Source organism: Myxine glutinosa, chromosome 1, assembly GCF_964187855.1.
Source record: "Myxine glutinosa chromosome 1, kmMyxGlut1.1, whole genome shotgun sequence".
Classification (NCBI taxonomy): domain Eukaryota; kingdom Metazoa; phylum Chordata; class Myxini; order Myxiniformes; family Myxinidae; genus Myxine; species Myxine glutinosa.
The window spans coordinates 254,854,318-254,873,063 of record NC_136261.1 but is presented as its reverse complement, the minus strand read 5'-3'; the positions used below and the strand labels follow the sequence as shown (position 1 = coordinate 254,873,063).

At 41.8% G+C, this 18,746-nt stretch overlaps 1 protein-coding gene across 2 annotated transcripts in view; it reads right to left on the bottom strand.

Moving 5' to 3' along the window:
- LOC137436458 (uncharacterized) overlaps window positions 1-18,746 on the bottom strand; it is a 201,201-nt gene that overhangs the window by 14,080 nt on the left and 168,375 nt on the right. For both annotated transcript variants that reach the window (XM_068130265.2, XM_068130255.2), the window contains exons 15-18: window positions 13,109-13,136; window positions 12,825-12,910; window positions 12,592-12,705; window positions 8,018-8,127 (exon numbers count right to left, since the gene is read on the bottom strand). In XM_068130265.2, the coding sequence (XP_067986366.1) occupies window positions 8,018-8,127; window positions 12,592-12,705; window positions 12,825-12,910; window positions 13,109-13,136 (338 nt within the window). The remainder of the gene's footprint in view (window positions 1-8,017; window positions 8,128-12,591; window positions 12,706-12,824; window positions 12,911-13,108; window positions 13,137-18,746) is intronic.

Here is an 18,746-nt window from a genome sequence, read left to right as displayed (position 1 = left end):
AACCCAGAACATGACCTTGGGGAACTCCAGCCAGAACAGAAAGGGGAGATGAGAGAAATCCATTCAGGGCCACACGTTGAATATGACCAGAGAGGAAGTCCGCAAGCCATGCGTGGAATTTTCATGGATACCAGAGGAGGAGAGTTTGATGAGCAAAGCAGAGCTGGGTGCCTGACCATATCGAAGGCACATGATATGTCAAGGGAGACAGCTCTGATTTCCTGTTTGGCATTGAGGACTTCCATCCATTGTTGAGACAGCAGAAGCAGCATGTCCAGAGTAGAATGACCTGGTCTGAATCCAAATTGATGATCAGAGATCAAGCCATTGGAGAAGAGCGAGGATTTGATATCCGAAGCAATGATGGATTCCATGACTTTGCTGATAATTGGGAACAGGCTGATTGGATTGGTCTGCAGTTGCAAGGATCTGTTTTTGCACCTTTTTTGTGTAAAGCGGTAATTTTTGCTGATTTCTAACATGCTGGCAGATGACCTTGAGCAAAAGAGGGTGAAAAGAACAGAGAGAGGGTGAGATAGAGCGGCAGGGCAGGATTTTAGGACCCGTGGGCTGATGCTGTCTGGTCCAGTTGCAGAATCAGAGTCGAGGTTTGACAAAAACTTCTCCACCTTGTCAGGACAGGAGGACACATTTAGTTTTCTTTCTCTTGGCATCCAAATTAAAGAACCTATAGTGCCTTCAGAAAGTATTCACAACCCCCTTGACGTTTACCCATTTTGTTGTGTTACAGCCTGAATTTAAAATGGATTAAATTGCAATGCTTTTGTCACTGATCTACACATAATACCCAATTAATGTCAAAGTGGAATTGTTTTTTGTTTTTTCCAGAAATTTTTACAAAATAATTGGAAAATGAAATAGACAAATATCTAATTTATACAAGTATTCAACCCCTGAGTCAATACTTCATAGAAGTGCATTTGGCAGTGATTACAGATTCAACTCTTGGGTATGTCTGCATCAGCTTTGCACATATGGATTTAGGGAGTTTCTCCCATTCTTCCTTGCAGATTTGCTCAAGCTCTGTCAAGTTGGATGGCGAGCATCGGTGAACAGCAATCTTCAAGTCTTTCCACAGATTCTGAAAGGGCCACTCGAGGACTTCCACATTTTTCTTCTTAAGTCATGACAGTGTTGCTTTGGCTGCGTGCTTGGCGTCATTGTCCTGTTGGAACGTAAATATCTGCCACAGGCTAATGTCTTTTTTTTTGTTGCACTCTTGAACTTAAACTATGTTCTTGTAAACTTGAAATAAGCTCAAGGATTTGCGGGGATTTGGCTCCATCAATTGTTCCCTTCAGTTTTAAAGGTCTCCCAGTTCCTGCCGCTGAAAAGCATCCCCACATCATGATGCTGCCACCACCATGCTTCATGTTAGGTATGGTGTTAGATGGGCAATGAGCTATGCTCAGGTTTCCACCAGACATAGCCCTTTGCGGTCAGATCAAATAATTCAATATTCATCTCGTCAGACCGCAGAATCTTTTGCCTCATGCTCAGTCTTTCACATGCCTTTTTGCAAACTCCAGGCGTGCTGTCATGTGCCTTCTTAGGAGTGGCTTCCGTCTGGCCACTCTCCTATAAAGCCTAGATTTGTGAAGCACTGTAGAGATGGTTTGCCTTCCGGCAGGTTCTCCCATCTCAGCCAAGGAACTCTGTAGTTCTGTGAGAATGGTCATTGGGTTCTTGGTCACTTCCCTGACCAAGATCCTACTTGCCCGGTTGCTCAGTTGTTCAGTTTAGTCAGACGGCCAGCTCTACAAAGTCTGTATAGATCCATATTCTTTCCATTTTCTAATGATGGAGCTCACTCTGCTCTTGTGAACTTTCAACACTCCTGAAATTGTTTTTATATCCTTCCACAGACCTATGCCTCCTCACAATCAGTTATTTGGACAGTTCTTTGGACAGTTCTTTGGACAGTTCTTTGGACAGTTCTTTGGACAGTTCTTTGGACAGTTCTTTGGACAGTTCTTTGGACAGTTCTTTGGACAGTTCTTTGGACAGTTCTTTGGACAGTTCTTTGGACAGTTCTTTGGACAGTTCTTTGGACTTCATGGTAAAGTTTTTGATCTAACATGCACTGTCAACTGTGGGACCTTATATAGAAAGGTGTTCCTTTCTAAATTGTGTCCAACCAATTGAATTGGCCACAGTTGGAATAAAGTTTCTACAATTCTACTGCAATCAAGTTGTGGAGACATCTCAAGGATGATAATTTGATGCACCTCAGCTCAATTTGTTTGGAGTGTCATAGCAAAGGGGTTGAATACTTATTGACTGAAGACATTTCAGATTTTCATTTTAAAATACACTACATGACCAAAAATATGTGGACACCCCCTTCTAATTTATGGATTTAGCTATTTCAGCCACAACCATTGCTGACAGGTATATATAATCAAGCACACAGCCATGCAATCTCCATAGACAAACATTGGCAGTAGAATGGGCCGTACCGAAGAGCTCAGTGACGTTCAATGTGGAACGGTCATAGGAGGTCACCTTTCCAACAAGTCAGTTAGTCAAATTTCTGCCCTGCCAGAGCTGCTCCTGTCAACTGTAAGTGCTGTTATTTTGAAGTGGAAACGTCTTGGAGCAACAACAGCTCAGCCGCAAAATGGTAGGCCACACAAGCTCACAGAATGGAACTGCTGAGTGCTGAAGCACATAGTGCGTAAAAATAGTCTGTCCTCGGTTGCAACACTCACGACCGAGTTCCAAACTGCCTCTGGAAGCAATGTCAGCACAACAACTGTTCGTCAGGAGCTTCATGAAATGGGTTTCCATGGCCGAGCATCTGCACACAAGCCTAAGATCACCATGCACAATGCCAAGCGTCGGCTGGTGTGGTGTAAAGCTCGACGCCATTGGACTCTGGAGCAATGGAAACTCACTCTCTGGAGTGATGAATCACGCTTCACCATCTGGCTGTCTGACGGACGAATCTGGGTTTGGTGGATGCCAGGAGAACGCTACCTGCCCGATTGTATAGTGCCAACTGTAAAGTTTGGCGGTGGATGAATCATGGTCTGGGGCTGTTTTTCATGGTTCGTTCTAGGCCCCTTAGTTCCAGTGAAGGGAAATATTAACGCTACAGCATACAATGACATTCTAGACGATTGTGTGCTTCCAACTTCGAGACAACAGTTTGGGGAAGGCCCTTTCCCGTTTCAGCATGACAATGCCCCCATGCACAAAGCGAGGTCCATACAGAAATGGTTTGTCAAGATCGGTGTGGAAGAACTTGAATGGCCTGCAGAGCCCTGACCTCAACCCCATCGAACACCTTTGGGATGAATTGGAACGCAGACTGCGAGCCAGGCCTAATCGCCAAACATCAGTGCCTGACCTCACCAATGCTCATGTCTGAATGTAAGCAAATCCCCGCAGCAATGTTCCAACATCTAGTGGAAAGCCTTCCCAGAAGAGTGGAGGCTGTTAAAGCAGCAAAGGGGGGGACCGACTCCATATTAATGCCCATGATTTTGGAATGAGATGTGATGGCCTGGTGTCCACATACTTTTGGTCATGTAGCATATTTAGTAAAAAATTATGTATTAAAAAAAAAAAATCCACTTTGACATGATGGGGTTATGTGTCAGTGATCTGTAACAAAAAAAAAATTCTCAATTTCATCCATTTTAAATTCAGACTGCAATACAACAAAATGTGAAAAAGAAAAAAAAATCAAGGGTGGGAATACTGTGTGAAGGCACTGTGTACTGATTTTTCAGCACTTAATCTGGCAACCCTATTATTTGGGATTTTAAGACTTCCTTCGGCAAAACGTTCAACTTGCCCTTTGAGATGAGCTGCCAAATCAACTGTTCAATGGACCAAATGATAAGATAGAAGCATTGAAATAGGAAAACCGTACACAACAAGCAATCGTTTCAAACAAAATTGAGCAAATAACATGACTGGATCGAGCTGCGTGCACATATGAGAATGAGCACACTTCAAATAAAGGTTTGTGATGCCTCCAAATTCCATTTATAACCAGTGCTGGAAATCAATGAACATACCATGAGAAATGAGCATTCTGAGTATTGTGCTGCAATACATGTCCCCTACCAAAGTTCAAAGTGCCATAACTTTGTCAAAAATGATCGAATATGCAAATTTATGCACGGTTGATGCTGCTTTTCAAACTTGATCTCAGGTATGCTGAGACAGGTGTGTCACACCTCGCCTCATTGATAAGCCCGCAAAGTCGCTCCGTGGAGCAGCCTGCACGTATTGCACTGTGAGAATTATATAATCACCAACTCACGGTCTGAGGTACTAGCGATTCAAGAGATATCCATTTTCTTAATATTTTCGTTGAATTAACGATATCTGTCAAACCGCGTGACCTATCGCAAATCCCCAAAGGACATTTTAGTAGACCGACATGCTGAACAGATCTGTGAAGTTTCCCCTCGATTGGATCAAAAATGAGGGAGGAGCTAGGTTTTAAAGGTTCATGCTTTAAAACGTCATAACTCTGAAACCATGTGACGCATGACGTCATGCTCGCTGACTTTTTTGTTCGTCATGGGTGTGCGATTCTGCCTGCAAAGTTTGGCCTCGATCTGTTCAGCCGTTGCAGAGAAAAATGGGTTTTCGTGTTTTCACGAAAAACAATATGGCGGCCGAACCGCGTAACGTGCGACGTCATAATTACCATTACAATATTCTACAGACGGATTCCCTCCTATGGTGAAAATTTGATCTCAATCCGTCCTATTATTGCAGAGAAAATGTTTTTTAACGGAAATTAAAACTTAAAATGGCACTGAGTTAAGGATCATCAGAATTATCAGAATTACCAAAGTTCAAAGTGCCATAACTTTGTCAAAAATGATCGAAACGTCGTGAAGTTCGAACTTGATCTGTAACTTATCATGAGGAAACCATGTACCAAGTTTGAAATCATTAGCATTAAGCGTTTAGAAAAAAAGTCCGGAAAACTGTTCTTTGCGTGACGGACTGACAGACGGAGGGATGGCGTGTAAACCTATCGTCCCCTCCGGTGTACACCGGTAGGGGACTAATAATAATAATAATATATATATATATATGATCTGATATATATATGATATGATATGATATGATATATGATATATATACTGTATATACAGACTTGGCATTTAATATGTAATATTTTTTTTCTTTCTTGACTTGGGTTTACTTTCTGAACTCGGTATATCAATCTGGTGTTTCTTTTACGCTTCGGTGATTTCTTTGTTAAAAGAACCATGTCACTGATTGTCTGTCGCAGCAAGAAGTCAATAACAGGATTATATCACAGGTGGCATGACAAAATGTACGGACAGGTACATATGACGATTGGCTTCACAATCGGGTATATAAGGGTTGTTGTGTTCTGTATTAGTGGAAAACAACTGCTGCACGTCTACAAAAGTTATTGCCGCTTCCCCTGGAGATGGTCCGTCAACTCGACAATGCTCTTTGTCATTTAGTGGTGGCTTTACGAAATTCCGGCATGAAACAGCGTGCTATTGCTCGGCAGTATGGCATCACTCAAGGTCAGGTGTCAAAGATCCTGAAACCAAATGCTCAGAGGGGTGTCCCTACTCCAATACCGAGGCCAGGACGTCCCCGCAGAACCACAAGGAGGGATGATGGCCAGCTGCACCGGTTAGTCCGCAATGGCCGTACCAAGTCAGCTAATCGGCTTAGGGCTGAGTGGCAGCAACTGACAAATGTGCCTGTATCCAGAAGGCTAGTCAACCAACGACTGGTTCAAGCAGGCTATCGTGCCAGGCGTCCCCTGAGAAAGCCACGTCTGACCAGACAACACTGCCAGCGCCGATTGCAGTGGGCCAGAAAGCACCGTCAATGGCAGCCAGGACACTGGAATCACGTGATCTTCAGTGACAAGTCTAGATTTCTGGTCTATCGTCAAGATGGCCGCATCCGAGTGCGCAGACAAGTGCGTGAAGCCTACAACAAAGATTGTATAGTGCCAAGAGTCCAAGCTGGAGGTGGTGGGGTGACCTTTTGGGCTGCTTTTCATGCAGGGGGAAAAACTGACCTGGTTGTTCTGAATGGAAACCTGAAACAGTTCAAGCACAGGGCCATTCTGGAAGAAACATTGCTTCCATTTGTTCATGCAGCCTTTCGAGGAAACTTTGTCTTCCAAGATGACAATGCACGGCCTCATCGTGCTCGCATGATCCAACACTTTCTTGCTGACCGTGGTGTAGAGCATATGGAGTGGCCTACCATGTCCCCGGATATGAATCCGATAGAGAACTTGTGGGCAGAATTAACGCGTCAAATCGACAACTTGGACCAGCAGCCTGCCTCTGTGCGTGAATTGCAGCAGGCTATTGTAACTGCATGGCAAGCGATTCCTGTCCAAACCTTGGCAAATCTCGTGAACAGCATGCCTCGACGTGTACGTGCTCTCCTGAATGCTCATGGGGGTTACACGAAGTACTGAACTGTAATTTTACTGTCCGTAATCCCAGTCGTAATTTCACTTTTGTTTTTGTTAAAAAATTTTTTGGCCAATGTGCAAAATAAAGAGATACTTCTGGAAAACGCGTAGAAGTTTAACACTGTACTGTCCGTGAATTGAGTTCGATATCAGTTTACATCACGTTCAAGGATCAATTTATTTGCTTCGAAATGTCAAATGTGGTTTTTGTTTCTTTTAAAGGTCACTAACAAAATCTAGAATAATTTCAACATAATTCCAATGAACTTTTGGTTCTAAGTCATCTTGAAAAGTAAGTTCACCCCCACAAAAAAAATATTCCATATTAAATGCCAAGTCTGTGTATATATATATATATATATATATATATATATATATATATATATATATATATATATATATATATATATATATATCAGTCACTATGCGACCTTCATATCATCAGTGGAGAACCGCCAGCAAGGTGTCCCATACAGCTGCTGCACCTTGCTGGGAGCGATACGCACAGCCTGCCACGCGGTGACGTTATCTCTGGTATCCATTCATCATATGGAGTCGATGAGTATCCACTCATCATATGGTACTCATCATATATATATATATATATATATATATATATATATATATATATATATATATATATATTATATATATATATATATATATATATATATATATATATATATATATATAAATAAAGGAGTTCAGTGATTTGAGGTCTTCCAATTAATTTTTAAACCAAACAGCAATCTTTTTAAAAGAGCAATTTTCGTTTTTAGCTCACAAAACATGGTCAAATCAATACAATGGAAGAAGCAAATTGGAATAAGCAAATGCAACTGAATAGGAAACAAATCAGAGGCAGCAAAACGTCCCGTCACATGCTTAGGGTTGCGATCCCCACAAGATGCTCCTGTGACCACAGCCTGAATAACAGAGCCACTTGTGAGCTCTGATAGTGATGGTCAAGAGAAGGTTGATTAATCAATTACTCAAACATGATTCGTCTCAATGCTGGTAATGCCAAAAACCTCATTTAACAGTTAAGTCATTTACCTCTGGCTATGTACAAGTAAAATAATGTTATATATGCAACAATTATTCTTGTCCTTCATCCACAGTATTGTCTGCTCTGTCCCTGTACACCTATTTTTCATGCTTTACATCTCAAAGATAGCACATCACCTCAATGATCAATTACAGCCACATCGCCCAAGCTTCTCTGAGCAGTCCCTCGCTGGTCACTGACAATCATGTAAAAAGGTGGTAAATAAGCATGTACAAAATGGGGTGGGATACGTACCACATTTTGCCCATGATGTTGTAGCATTCATGGTAAGACATCCCACCATCCATTGCACTGTCCAATTTACATACCCATAAGCCATAACATTACATATGTATTAAACAATTTTATTATGCAATAAGAAAAAAATTAACGAGTATCTAAAGTGCAAGATCAAATACCTTCAAAACGTCAACTGCTAGCCAATCATCAAAAATATCACCACAAAATACATGTAAATTTCCATGTTTGTAAAATACCTTTGTGCATGCCACAATGCCGTCACGACACGTGCACACATTGCAGTCCTCTTCCCATGACGAGCCGTCCTTGATGTACTGCTCAGCATAAGAGCATGGTTTCTTTCCCACTAGTGGATAAGGGAAGAGACAAAGGTTGTTATGGTCCATCACCCATGTCAACAACCATGATCTGTAGTTGAGACAATTCACTTGGTTTAATTTTAATATAAAAAATAAAAACAACTAAACCTCCACCATACTCGGTCCAAAGCGTGGGTGATGCCAAATCATTTTATTGGCAAGGGTTATACTGGGTTATTTGCTGTTGGCATTGCCTTCCTAGGATAATAACAGCAACGACTACAGAGTTCATAGAACACAATAACCCACAGTGTCAAGTATATACAGGAGGGCTTTTCCATTTACAAGAGTTACATTCTTCAAAATGTCAGTGAAACGCAAATCCACAAACTTGGGGATTATGGGGAAAAATAGGATTAGGGATTTCAACTTAAAATTTTTCCAAACTGTAAACCTCAATCAACATGATTGTGCATTGGTTTTGTGCTATTTATCTTCACGAGCACATTACCGTAGGGCGATTGCGTCAACCACCCACTAGTCGTGCGCACACAGACAGACAGATGCAGACACACATACAAAAGTATTTAGTCACCTCCCCCCCCCCCCCCCCCCCACCTCACATTTTGATGCCACCTGGGCTTATTTCATGATGCTTTCAAATCTAGTTAGATATAGATATATATATATTTTTTTCCTATATCGAGTCTTCTAAAACTACGCAGAAGTGATAAAACTGAATAAATCAGAAAAATGTGAATAAGTTAGATTAATGAGAAAACCAGATGATTCTCCATTGCACAAGTATTCAAACCCTTTCCCTGATGACCCTACATCACATTAGGAGCAAAGCATTTGTTTTAAAGGTTACACAACAAGTGTAATATGTTTCACCTGTATGTAATCAGTGGTTAACTTTAATTTAAGCACTAAAACGAAACGGTTAACCAGGAAAGGCTGCCTTGGCAGGCGATTAGTGATACAAACAGTGAAGATGAGGCCATTCAATGATGAGTGCTTTATCATAATTATTTTTGTTGCACTCAATGAAATGACGCTGCTTAACCTTTTCTTCACTCAATACAATTCTCCAAACAGTAGAAAAGATCAAGTTTAATGCCTTGGCATTTTGTAAATATGGAGAAGGAGGAATCACAGCCTTGCTAGCTTAAAGCAAATATGCTTAGTTGTAAGAATCGGTAATTCCTTTAAAAAAAAAAATCATATTTCACTCCAGGTTTGGCAGTTTTATAGTCAACCATTGCAGATCCTCAAATCTGACGACATATTTAGATTATGTACTTCAATAAGTCCATGCGAAGTCATCGTAGAACGTAGACAAGGCTCTTTCGGTAGGCTGAAAGAGTCGAGTTGACCCCTGCGAGTTGAATGTGGGCTGACCAAGGGGGTAAAAGCCTGTTTTTTTATTTTAATTTAATAAGTAAATCTGTTGATCATAAACTGTCGTTGGTAGGTTGACATATGGACAGAGACCGAGACCGAAATGAACCAATTGCTTAACCCCACTTTTCACTTCACATGTGCAGGGTTACAACAAGAAGTTCCCTTACAAAGAACTTCGATGCAGGAGGCAGCCATTAGGCCCAAAGTCGACGCTATGTTTACCAACTTGTGGTTGTTTGTGCGTGCTTTACCTTATATGGACGAGCGTCAAACGAGGGAGCACCACTTACCATTTTTAGTGTTTTGGTGGGATTCGACTGGGGACAGGTTCGAACCGTAAACATACCAAAGAAAGTAAGCGCTAACCATTACACCACGTCTGGTTAATATTTGCAATATTGCAAAAGTCAGATCTTTCAACTCATTCAAAAGTTCTCAAAACCATTTTATACATATTATAGTAGTTGATAAAGTGGTGCCATTTTTATACCTCAACTAAATAATAAACAATTGTGATTGAAAACTGCGATTCCTCCATTTTACATGGAGCACTATAATTTGAGTCAGGGCCTTTAAACCAACTCTCCTTCCTGCTTTGAGTTATTACTTCAAAGACGATTCTTCCACAATGGGCCATTGGTAAACACGTTCTGCCAAACACTGCTTGGTGGATCTGGACAAATCAACGCTGTTATTAACTCATTTTAAAGCACACTTACAATAAATGGTCTATTAATGTGACAATGGCACCTCAATGTTAATGCATCTCTCTTCACTCACTTACTGGCAGCGGACCGCAATGATAAAGGATATCGTTAGATAGAGTGCTGCATCGGTTTCCTTTAGCAATGGTCATGGCAATTCAGCAAGGCACCACCAGGAAAACCATGACATTGCAAAAGCAATCCAATTAAATGTTTTCATGAAAAGTGATGAAATTAAATAAAATGAAACAGATCTCCACAATAAAAATCAAAAGGGTTGTTTAACTAGAGTTGATAAAGGTCTTAGCAATGTGCACATTCTTACTACCCAATGTTGGGATTATTGTTTCAGGAACAGGTAATCACCCTATCCTCTGCAGGGAAATTTTACAAGGCAATTCATTTGGAATGTTTTGTTTTGTTTATAAAATCAAGGCTCATGGAAAAGTTAGAACACAGAATGGATCAAAATAAAAGGAACAATATAGATAGGGGATGGGGCCAAAATAGATGGAAATGTAAAAAAAAAAATGTGTGTGGGGAGGAATGAGGGGTAGGGGTGGATGCAGGGCTGGACAAGATTGGTACAGAAGCAAACATAAGAAAAGCTGGCAATTTGGAAGGAGGTGGGCTTGGGGGGAAAAGCATGGGAAGGGGGGGGGGGGGGGGGGAGGTGAGTTAGCAGGGGAAAATATCAGGGGGAAAACAAAAGAGGAACAATCACCCACCCCTCCCCTTCCCATATGACAAACACACAAAACTTCGATAAATACTTCAGGTTAAACCCTACCACCCGACCCCCCCCCCCCCCCCCTAAAAAGATTGGAGGAAGATGAATCAACAATCTAAGGTGTGCTGCTGATACTAGGTTGGTCAAAAAGTAAAGCGGACTTGATCAAACTGCTGCCGACAGAAGGAGCAAAGTAAAAAGGTGGTGTCTATTTAAATCTAAACTAGAATGTCAGTCTGATGTGATAGCGACCGATATGCCTCAGTCAACATTATTGCATTATTATACATACTCGCACCGATATTGATTCAAATCCCGTCAGTTGTTCTCACGCAACACATTTTTACCTGCCATGACATTTGATGCCGAAATCCTAGCAGGTCAACTTTTCATCATAATACATACTTGCAGCAACTTTGGACAAAATCCCATCACTGGTTCACAAGTTATCATGCTAACAGGATTTTTACCCAACATGACCCTTTGACCTTGTAACCCCAAATCAGTTAATCTTTAAATCTCTATATATCTATATATCTATATATCTATATATATCTATATATATATATATATATATATATATATATATATATATATATATATATATATATATATATATATATATATATATATATATATATATATATATATATATATCTGTACCAAGTTTTACTTGGATCCCTTCAGCAGTTCTCAAATTATCACGGTAATGAAAACCGATCATGAATGCACGGACAGACGGACAACCCAAAAACACAATTGCTCCACATTATAGAAAATACACAAAAATAAACACTCAATCTTGTCAACTGAATATCACATATCACACATCACACATGAAGCCATGCAGAGAAAAATCACATACGAGGCCCCAAAATACAAGTTATAAACAATCCAAAGACAGTCCAAATATAATCGGATGGCTCAAAAAAAATTTTTTTCCTGTTAGGATAGTGATACATGATTTATGTGTAAAGACTAATTTAGGCACCTTTATGAGCTAAAGATCATTGCGGCCTACCTAGAGGCCTAGCAAGTCGAGATGGCTCGGATGCATTAGTCTGTGTGGGAGATGCGACAAGCATGGAATGCCTCAAGGACGTCGGGTTCCTCCAAATTTTTCAGTCGCATTAAACAGCAGCGACGGTTTAAAAATGTAATCATAAGTTGGACAAAATTGACTGAACCCTGTAGTTTGTTATTACATATATTTTTACTTCCTGTGTTTGGTTTGCCCCATGAAACACCATGATAAGGTATTTATATACACCTTAACACAAAGTTCCCCCTGACAAATTTGGTTAAGATTGGATAAGTAATTACCAAATGTATCGCGGTCAGACACAGACAGACCTACAGACACTAAATTGTGCATTTTCGGATGTTCAAATAGCATGATCCTTAATAGATAAACTAAAATTTCAGCAAGTGTTGGAAACGGGCAAATATTGAACAGAAGAACCAGCAGCAAATTTAGTTGTTCAGCAGAACATCTAAATACATGCAGAAATGTACCATTTTCATCATCTAAACGAAATTTGGATCGAATGTCAAGCGCAACCTTGCACTTACTTATTGTGCATGCTGATGGATATTTGGAAATTGTTATTTACTTCATCAGCATCGATTGATCCAGCACAAGGCTTTCGGGTAGCAGAACTATTTTCACATACCTTCATGGCAGTCAATGCCATAGTGGCCTTCAGGACACGTGCAATGATAACCGTTTAACCAATCCACACACGTGGCACCTTGAGGGCAAGGTGATGACTGGCACTCATTTATATCTACAGGAACACAAACTTTCTCAATCAAATGGATGAGAATGAATGCAAAGCCCGTCAACAAAATGCAACTGACTAATCATTACATGATAGATTATACGAGTATTTACAAAATCCCTCACTTATTCTGCAGTCTGGACCAGCAAATCCAGGTGCGCAGATGCAACGATACCAGTTCAAACCGTCGATGCATGTTCCACCATTGTGACTATGGTTAAGGAGAGGGGACACGGGTGTGGGGGTGGTTAAAAAATAATCATCGCAAAAATGACAAAGGAAAAGTTCAAAACACAATCATTATTGGCCTAATTTAGAAACAACGATGAACATTTCAAACAAATGAGGTGCCACATGACTTATGACCGACACAGTAGATGCAACAAAGGGTGAAAAATTGAGAACATACCATGGATGGGAGATGCAGTCATTTATATCTAGAAAAAAAAAAATGGTAAGATGTGGCAACAATGGACATCAAAATGCAATTTGATTGAAAGAATGAAAGTGGTATTGACAATTACTTTGGCCAAAGAACAAGCGAGTAAACGTACTCAGAGCATGTTTGCAATACCACCTATCTGGGCATAAACGAGCATTCAGAACCAGGGCCTGGCTTACAATGGTGCCAATGGCCCTCGGCCCGTAATTAGAAGGGGTCCATAATGACCAATTTTTAACCTGTGGCCACACCACACATTGACGTTTGGACCACGTATGTGTTCATACTTCCTCCATGCATTAGCATTATTCCTTGTAGACGATGGCAGGAATCGTTGATACTTTTCTCTCTTTTATATACATATATATATATATATATATATATATATATATATATATATATATATATATATATATATATATATATATATATATACATACATATATACATACATACATACATACATTATATACATATACACATTATATACATATATATATTGTTATGTCTGGCGGGATAGTGATATGTAGTCAAGTTAGATCTGAATAGGTAACGTGCTTCGTCTGTCGCGGTAAGGAATCTGACCTTGTAATAAGTTCATGTGTAGGCGTTCTGTCGGTAAGATGTATACTTGTGAACCTACCAGGAGGGTCGTGTGTTAAGTATAGTTAGGGATTAAAGAGTAGCGCCCTTGTACGTCTCACCTGGTCAGCCAAACCTTTGTCCCGTTTGGCACCGCAACCACTTAGACACTTAGTTAGGATCTTTATTGCAACACTAAATAACGCCCTTCCCTGACATGACTGTGAAAGAGAACCGGCAAAAGGAAACCAGGCTGGGACACCGCCGATAATGGCCGCCGCCACCTACACCTCCGGCGGGCCTATCCACCTCGAATAGCATGTGCTATGACCACGGAGTAGGGAGCGAGGTTGGGAGGCGCGGTGGGCATGGGCCTGAGCGAAGCTGGGAGGTTCAGTGGAAGGGACTGATTCGTTGGCAGCGCGCCAAGGCTGACGTCACCGGCCAGCAGATATTAGCTAGCGCCGAACACCAGTCTGGCAGTGGGTCTTGCGCCGAGTGAGTCTTGAGATGCAATTGGTTCGAGTTGGTCGGTTCGAGGGAGTTGGTTCGAGTGGGAGAGAGTGAGTTGGTAAGAGAAGCGAGTTGTAAGGACAGAGTTGGTTCTGGGAGCGAGTCTTGGGTTAGTTGGTTCGAGATTTGGTTCAAGAGGGAGAGTTGGAGAGTCAAAGAGAGATGGGCGAGAGTCGAGGAGAGATTGAGTGAGTGGAGAAGTTTCTTCTGGCAGTGTGTCTTGAGACACAGTGGAGTGAGTGAGTTGGCGAGTAGTTGAGTTCGCACAGGCAGAGAGTTGTGAGAGAGTTGCTTCGTTGGCTTGGACTTGGCTCGAAGCGGCACTTGGCGTGCAGTGGACTTGCTCTCTCTTCCCCTTTTTGCTGTTCTTCGTTGTTCTGTGTTCGTGGTCGAGTTGAGGGTCGACCTTGTGTGGAGCTCGCGGGCCTGCGTTGGACGCGTGGTGCTTGGTGCACGGACCTCGTGGGCGGCGAAACGATCGGAGCTTGGAGCGAGGCCTGGTGGTGCTCAGAGGCGGTCAGAGAGGGCCGCGTGGGACGCCGAACGGAGCCGTGTTGGACGACAAACCATACAAGACTACAGACAGATAAGGCCGAGCTCCACGTTTACACTGTACACGACGAGACGTGTTATTTTCGTATTCATATGCCCTCATCTGTGGTTGAGATCTGTCGTGTGGGGACGTCCCAACTTAGGCCATTAGTTGATTATCATCGCGGTTTTCCCCACCATCCTTATTCATAAACCCTTATATTATTGGCGCTGAGGAAGCGCCTTTAGCGATTGTCTTCCTCCAGCCAGTGTAACGCTAATTCCTGTCACAGGAATTCGGAGATCATATAAGTGGGCGTGGCAGTTCCTGATTGGTTCGTGTTGGGGAACGCCTTCTCGCTGCCGACGTGACGTAAATTCGCGACGCGCACTGGTGATTGGCGCTGAGGAAGCGCCTCTAGCGATTGACTTCCAGCCAGTGTAACACTAATTCCTGTCACAGGAATTCGGAGATCATATAAGTGGGCGTGGCAGTTCCTGATTGGTTCGTGTTGGGGAACGCCTTCTCGCTGCCGACGTGACGTAAATTCGCGCACGCGCACTGGTGATTGGCGCTGAGGAAGCGCCTTTAGCGATTGACTTCCAGCCAGTGTAACGCTAATTCCTGTCACAGGAATTCGGAGATCATATAAGTGGGCGTGGCAGTTCCTGATTGGTTCGTGTTGGGGAACGCCTTCTCGCTGCCGACGTGACGTAAATTCGCGCACGCGCACTGGTGAAGCTTACTCGATCTTACTCGATCCCATATTACATGTACTTTCATTGCATACAAATTATACTTCCTCCTAGAAATTCCAAGCCCGAACCTCAGCGCAATCCAAGAGGATTCACTTGTTTTTATAATCCCTATACACCTGAGCCTGCTTGAGTTGATTTCCCTGACAGGATCGCCATTTCGCAGTTAAGTGCTTCCGCAGCCTCCATTTTCCTTCTCCCTCCCATGCGACAGAGTAAAATCCATGTTTGGGTTGTGCCTCCGAATAAGACCGCTTATGCTATCCGCGACTCTGGTGTTAACTGGTGTTGCGCGACAATATATATATATATATATATATATATATATATATATATATATATATATATATATACACAAATTTGGTTGTTAATATATTTAGAACCATAAATAATACAATGACACCCTTTTGGTTTATATGATACAGAAACTCAAAGTTTTGTGCACACCATCGATGCACTTCAATGTGAGCTCCGTTTGTCACGCGCAGGACATCAAGGCAGTACACGAGTTCTTGCCATGGCTCAGCATGTTTGTGTCCACCAGTGCACATATAGCTGTGATCAGAGAATGAAGATCCTGCAGGTTTGCCACCTGGGTGTTGCAGACATCTTTTGCAAACCCCCACAGAAAAAAAAAAATCAAGGGGTTTATGTCTGGTGATCGTGGGGGTCTGGCAGTTGGTCTGTCTCAGCCAATCCAGAGACCAGGAAATTTTCATTCAGGATGGCTCGAACGACTAAGGCCCAATAAGGGGGAGTGCCATCTTGTCCTGTTGAAAAATGACATCGGGTTGCAGATTTTCAATCTGTGGGAAGGCGAACCACATATTCGTGTAAATTGTTGAGGTCACTGTATCCTCTGCAAAGAAAACGGACCCACCAAACAGTGCTTGACCTCGGCCAATCCTCATCATGTTGGATGACCTTCCCCGATAGATGGAAGCAACCTTTTTCTGGTAATCTTCTTCATCCTCTATGCGATTGAGCATTTCCAAGGCAGAGCGTTGTGTTTTCTATGCGACAAGGCAAAGCATCGACTGAGCCTTGTGTTTGAGTCCGTCGTTTGGTTTGAGTCTCTGCAGAATCTGCACCTTATAGGCATAAAGCTTCAGTCTCGTGCAAAATCCTATGCATAGTGGTGATTGGTAGTCCCAGTTCTCTGGATGTGCATCGGATTGATTTTGTGGGACTTTGTTGAAATGATTCATGCACTGTTCAACTTCTGCTGTACTTGTGCTTGGACCACCAGTACCTTTCTGTTTCTGACAACTTTCAGTCTCCTGATACCTATTGTACCACTCTGATACTTATCTGTGATGGCAGATTCTTTCCATACCTTATATGGAAATTATGCTGAACTTGCATTTCGGATCTCGTCTCAAGGAACCATTCGGCACACTGAGCTTTCTCCTGATGAGTCGCCATTTTCTTTTACATTAAACCACCAGACCCGAAAATAAAGAATTTTTTTGTTTCTGTATCATATAAAACAAAGGGTATTGTTTTATCATTTGTGGTACGAAACATATTAAAGTTGTCCAGGTCTTTTTGGAACACATTATTATATACATATATATGTGTACATTTAAGGAGAACTAGAGACAAAAATGATGGAAAACATTTTAAGTGAAATGCAACCGTAAAGCAAAATTGGATGACAATAGTCGTATAAGCAGTTACTTCAGTCACAGTGTTGCAGCCCGACTTAACGGTGCCTTCAACTCCCGGTAATAACGGTAATGAGTGTAATTGATACTCTGGTGGATCCATCCTCCACTGATGGCTCTGACGATGAACATGTTGGTACTGATGAAATCCTCTCACTGAACACATCATAATATACAGAAAACATGCAGGGAAATAACTACCGCTGGTACCCAAGTGGCAACCACCTCCATCTGCAACTTAAACACGTGTGAATATTGTAAATAAAGCATGTGCAACTGTGATATTAGAGACAACTTATGTGTTCATCTCCTGTCTTTTACAATGGTTCGCCAAATGGGGGCCCACAAAAAGTAAATCTGGCACCGATAAAGGACTGCCCCAATAAGTTGCTCCATTCAAGCATGGGTTTGAGCAATAGCAATGGTTGGAAGCTGCAGAGAAACCCAAGGTTCTAGGTGGGAAACACCAACACACAAAATGCTTAAAATGTTGACAAAAATATTAGGAGGCAGAAAAGTTTGCAACTAGTTTATGCAAGGAAACTCCAGCACAGGTAGCCATTTCATCCATCATAAAAGAATGATCACATGCATTATAAAACTACTGCAGGTAGTGGACCTCAAGTAGAACATTTAACCAAGAACTGGTTAATGGCCTACTCTGCAAGATCGGTTGTGTGTTTAAGACGATGACATTATCAGATGTGATGACATTATCAGATGTGATAACATTATCAGAGATCGAGCTCTCTCTGCTGGCACTGCACCAGAATAGCAGCTTTTGAGTAAATTAAACCCCATCAGGGATTAGAAACCCAGGCAACACAAGTATAACAACAGTACAAGACACCAAACTAGCTATCCCACTGCTCAATATAGTTTCATTGTGTGGATACATACAATGCACTGGAAGAGGTAAACACCAATTTAATATCATAGCATGCATACGTCGAAGGCTAATCAAGGTCAAAGAAAAGAAGAAGAAAATAAAAAGGACAATCACAGATATGCTGCAAGTATATCAACAGCTGTGACAAATAAATTACAATGACCACGTAGCCAAGCAAAGTGTAAAATGGATGCAGGTGGGTCCTTCTAATCCTGAAGGGCAAGAGCATAAAGGGGCATTCTCATCCTCCATTTGCTGGTCTCACCATTACTACAGGAGATATCATTTGTTGGTCCTTGTACAGAATGAAATTAATGCCAAGCAACAAATAAAAGGCACACAAAACATTGACCGTTCCCATTTTGAGTTTGGCACACGATAGCAGGATTGCACAAAACACTTGCATTACTGTTGGTGGAGGTAGCACAAGCAGCAATGGTGCAAGGCACAGCAACATTAAGTCACATTGGCTCTGCAAGGATCTAAAAATAAAAATAAAAATGCCCTGACGGATGATTTTCCCACACTTTGTACGAGCTTCATGTTGCAAGGAGAAGAGTACATGGAGAACCCCTCTTCCCCCCGGCCCTCACCGCCCCCGCCCCCCCTACTCCACCCATCTCTTTCCACAAGAAAAGTTTTCGAAATGGAAATTCTGAAATCAGTC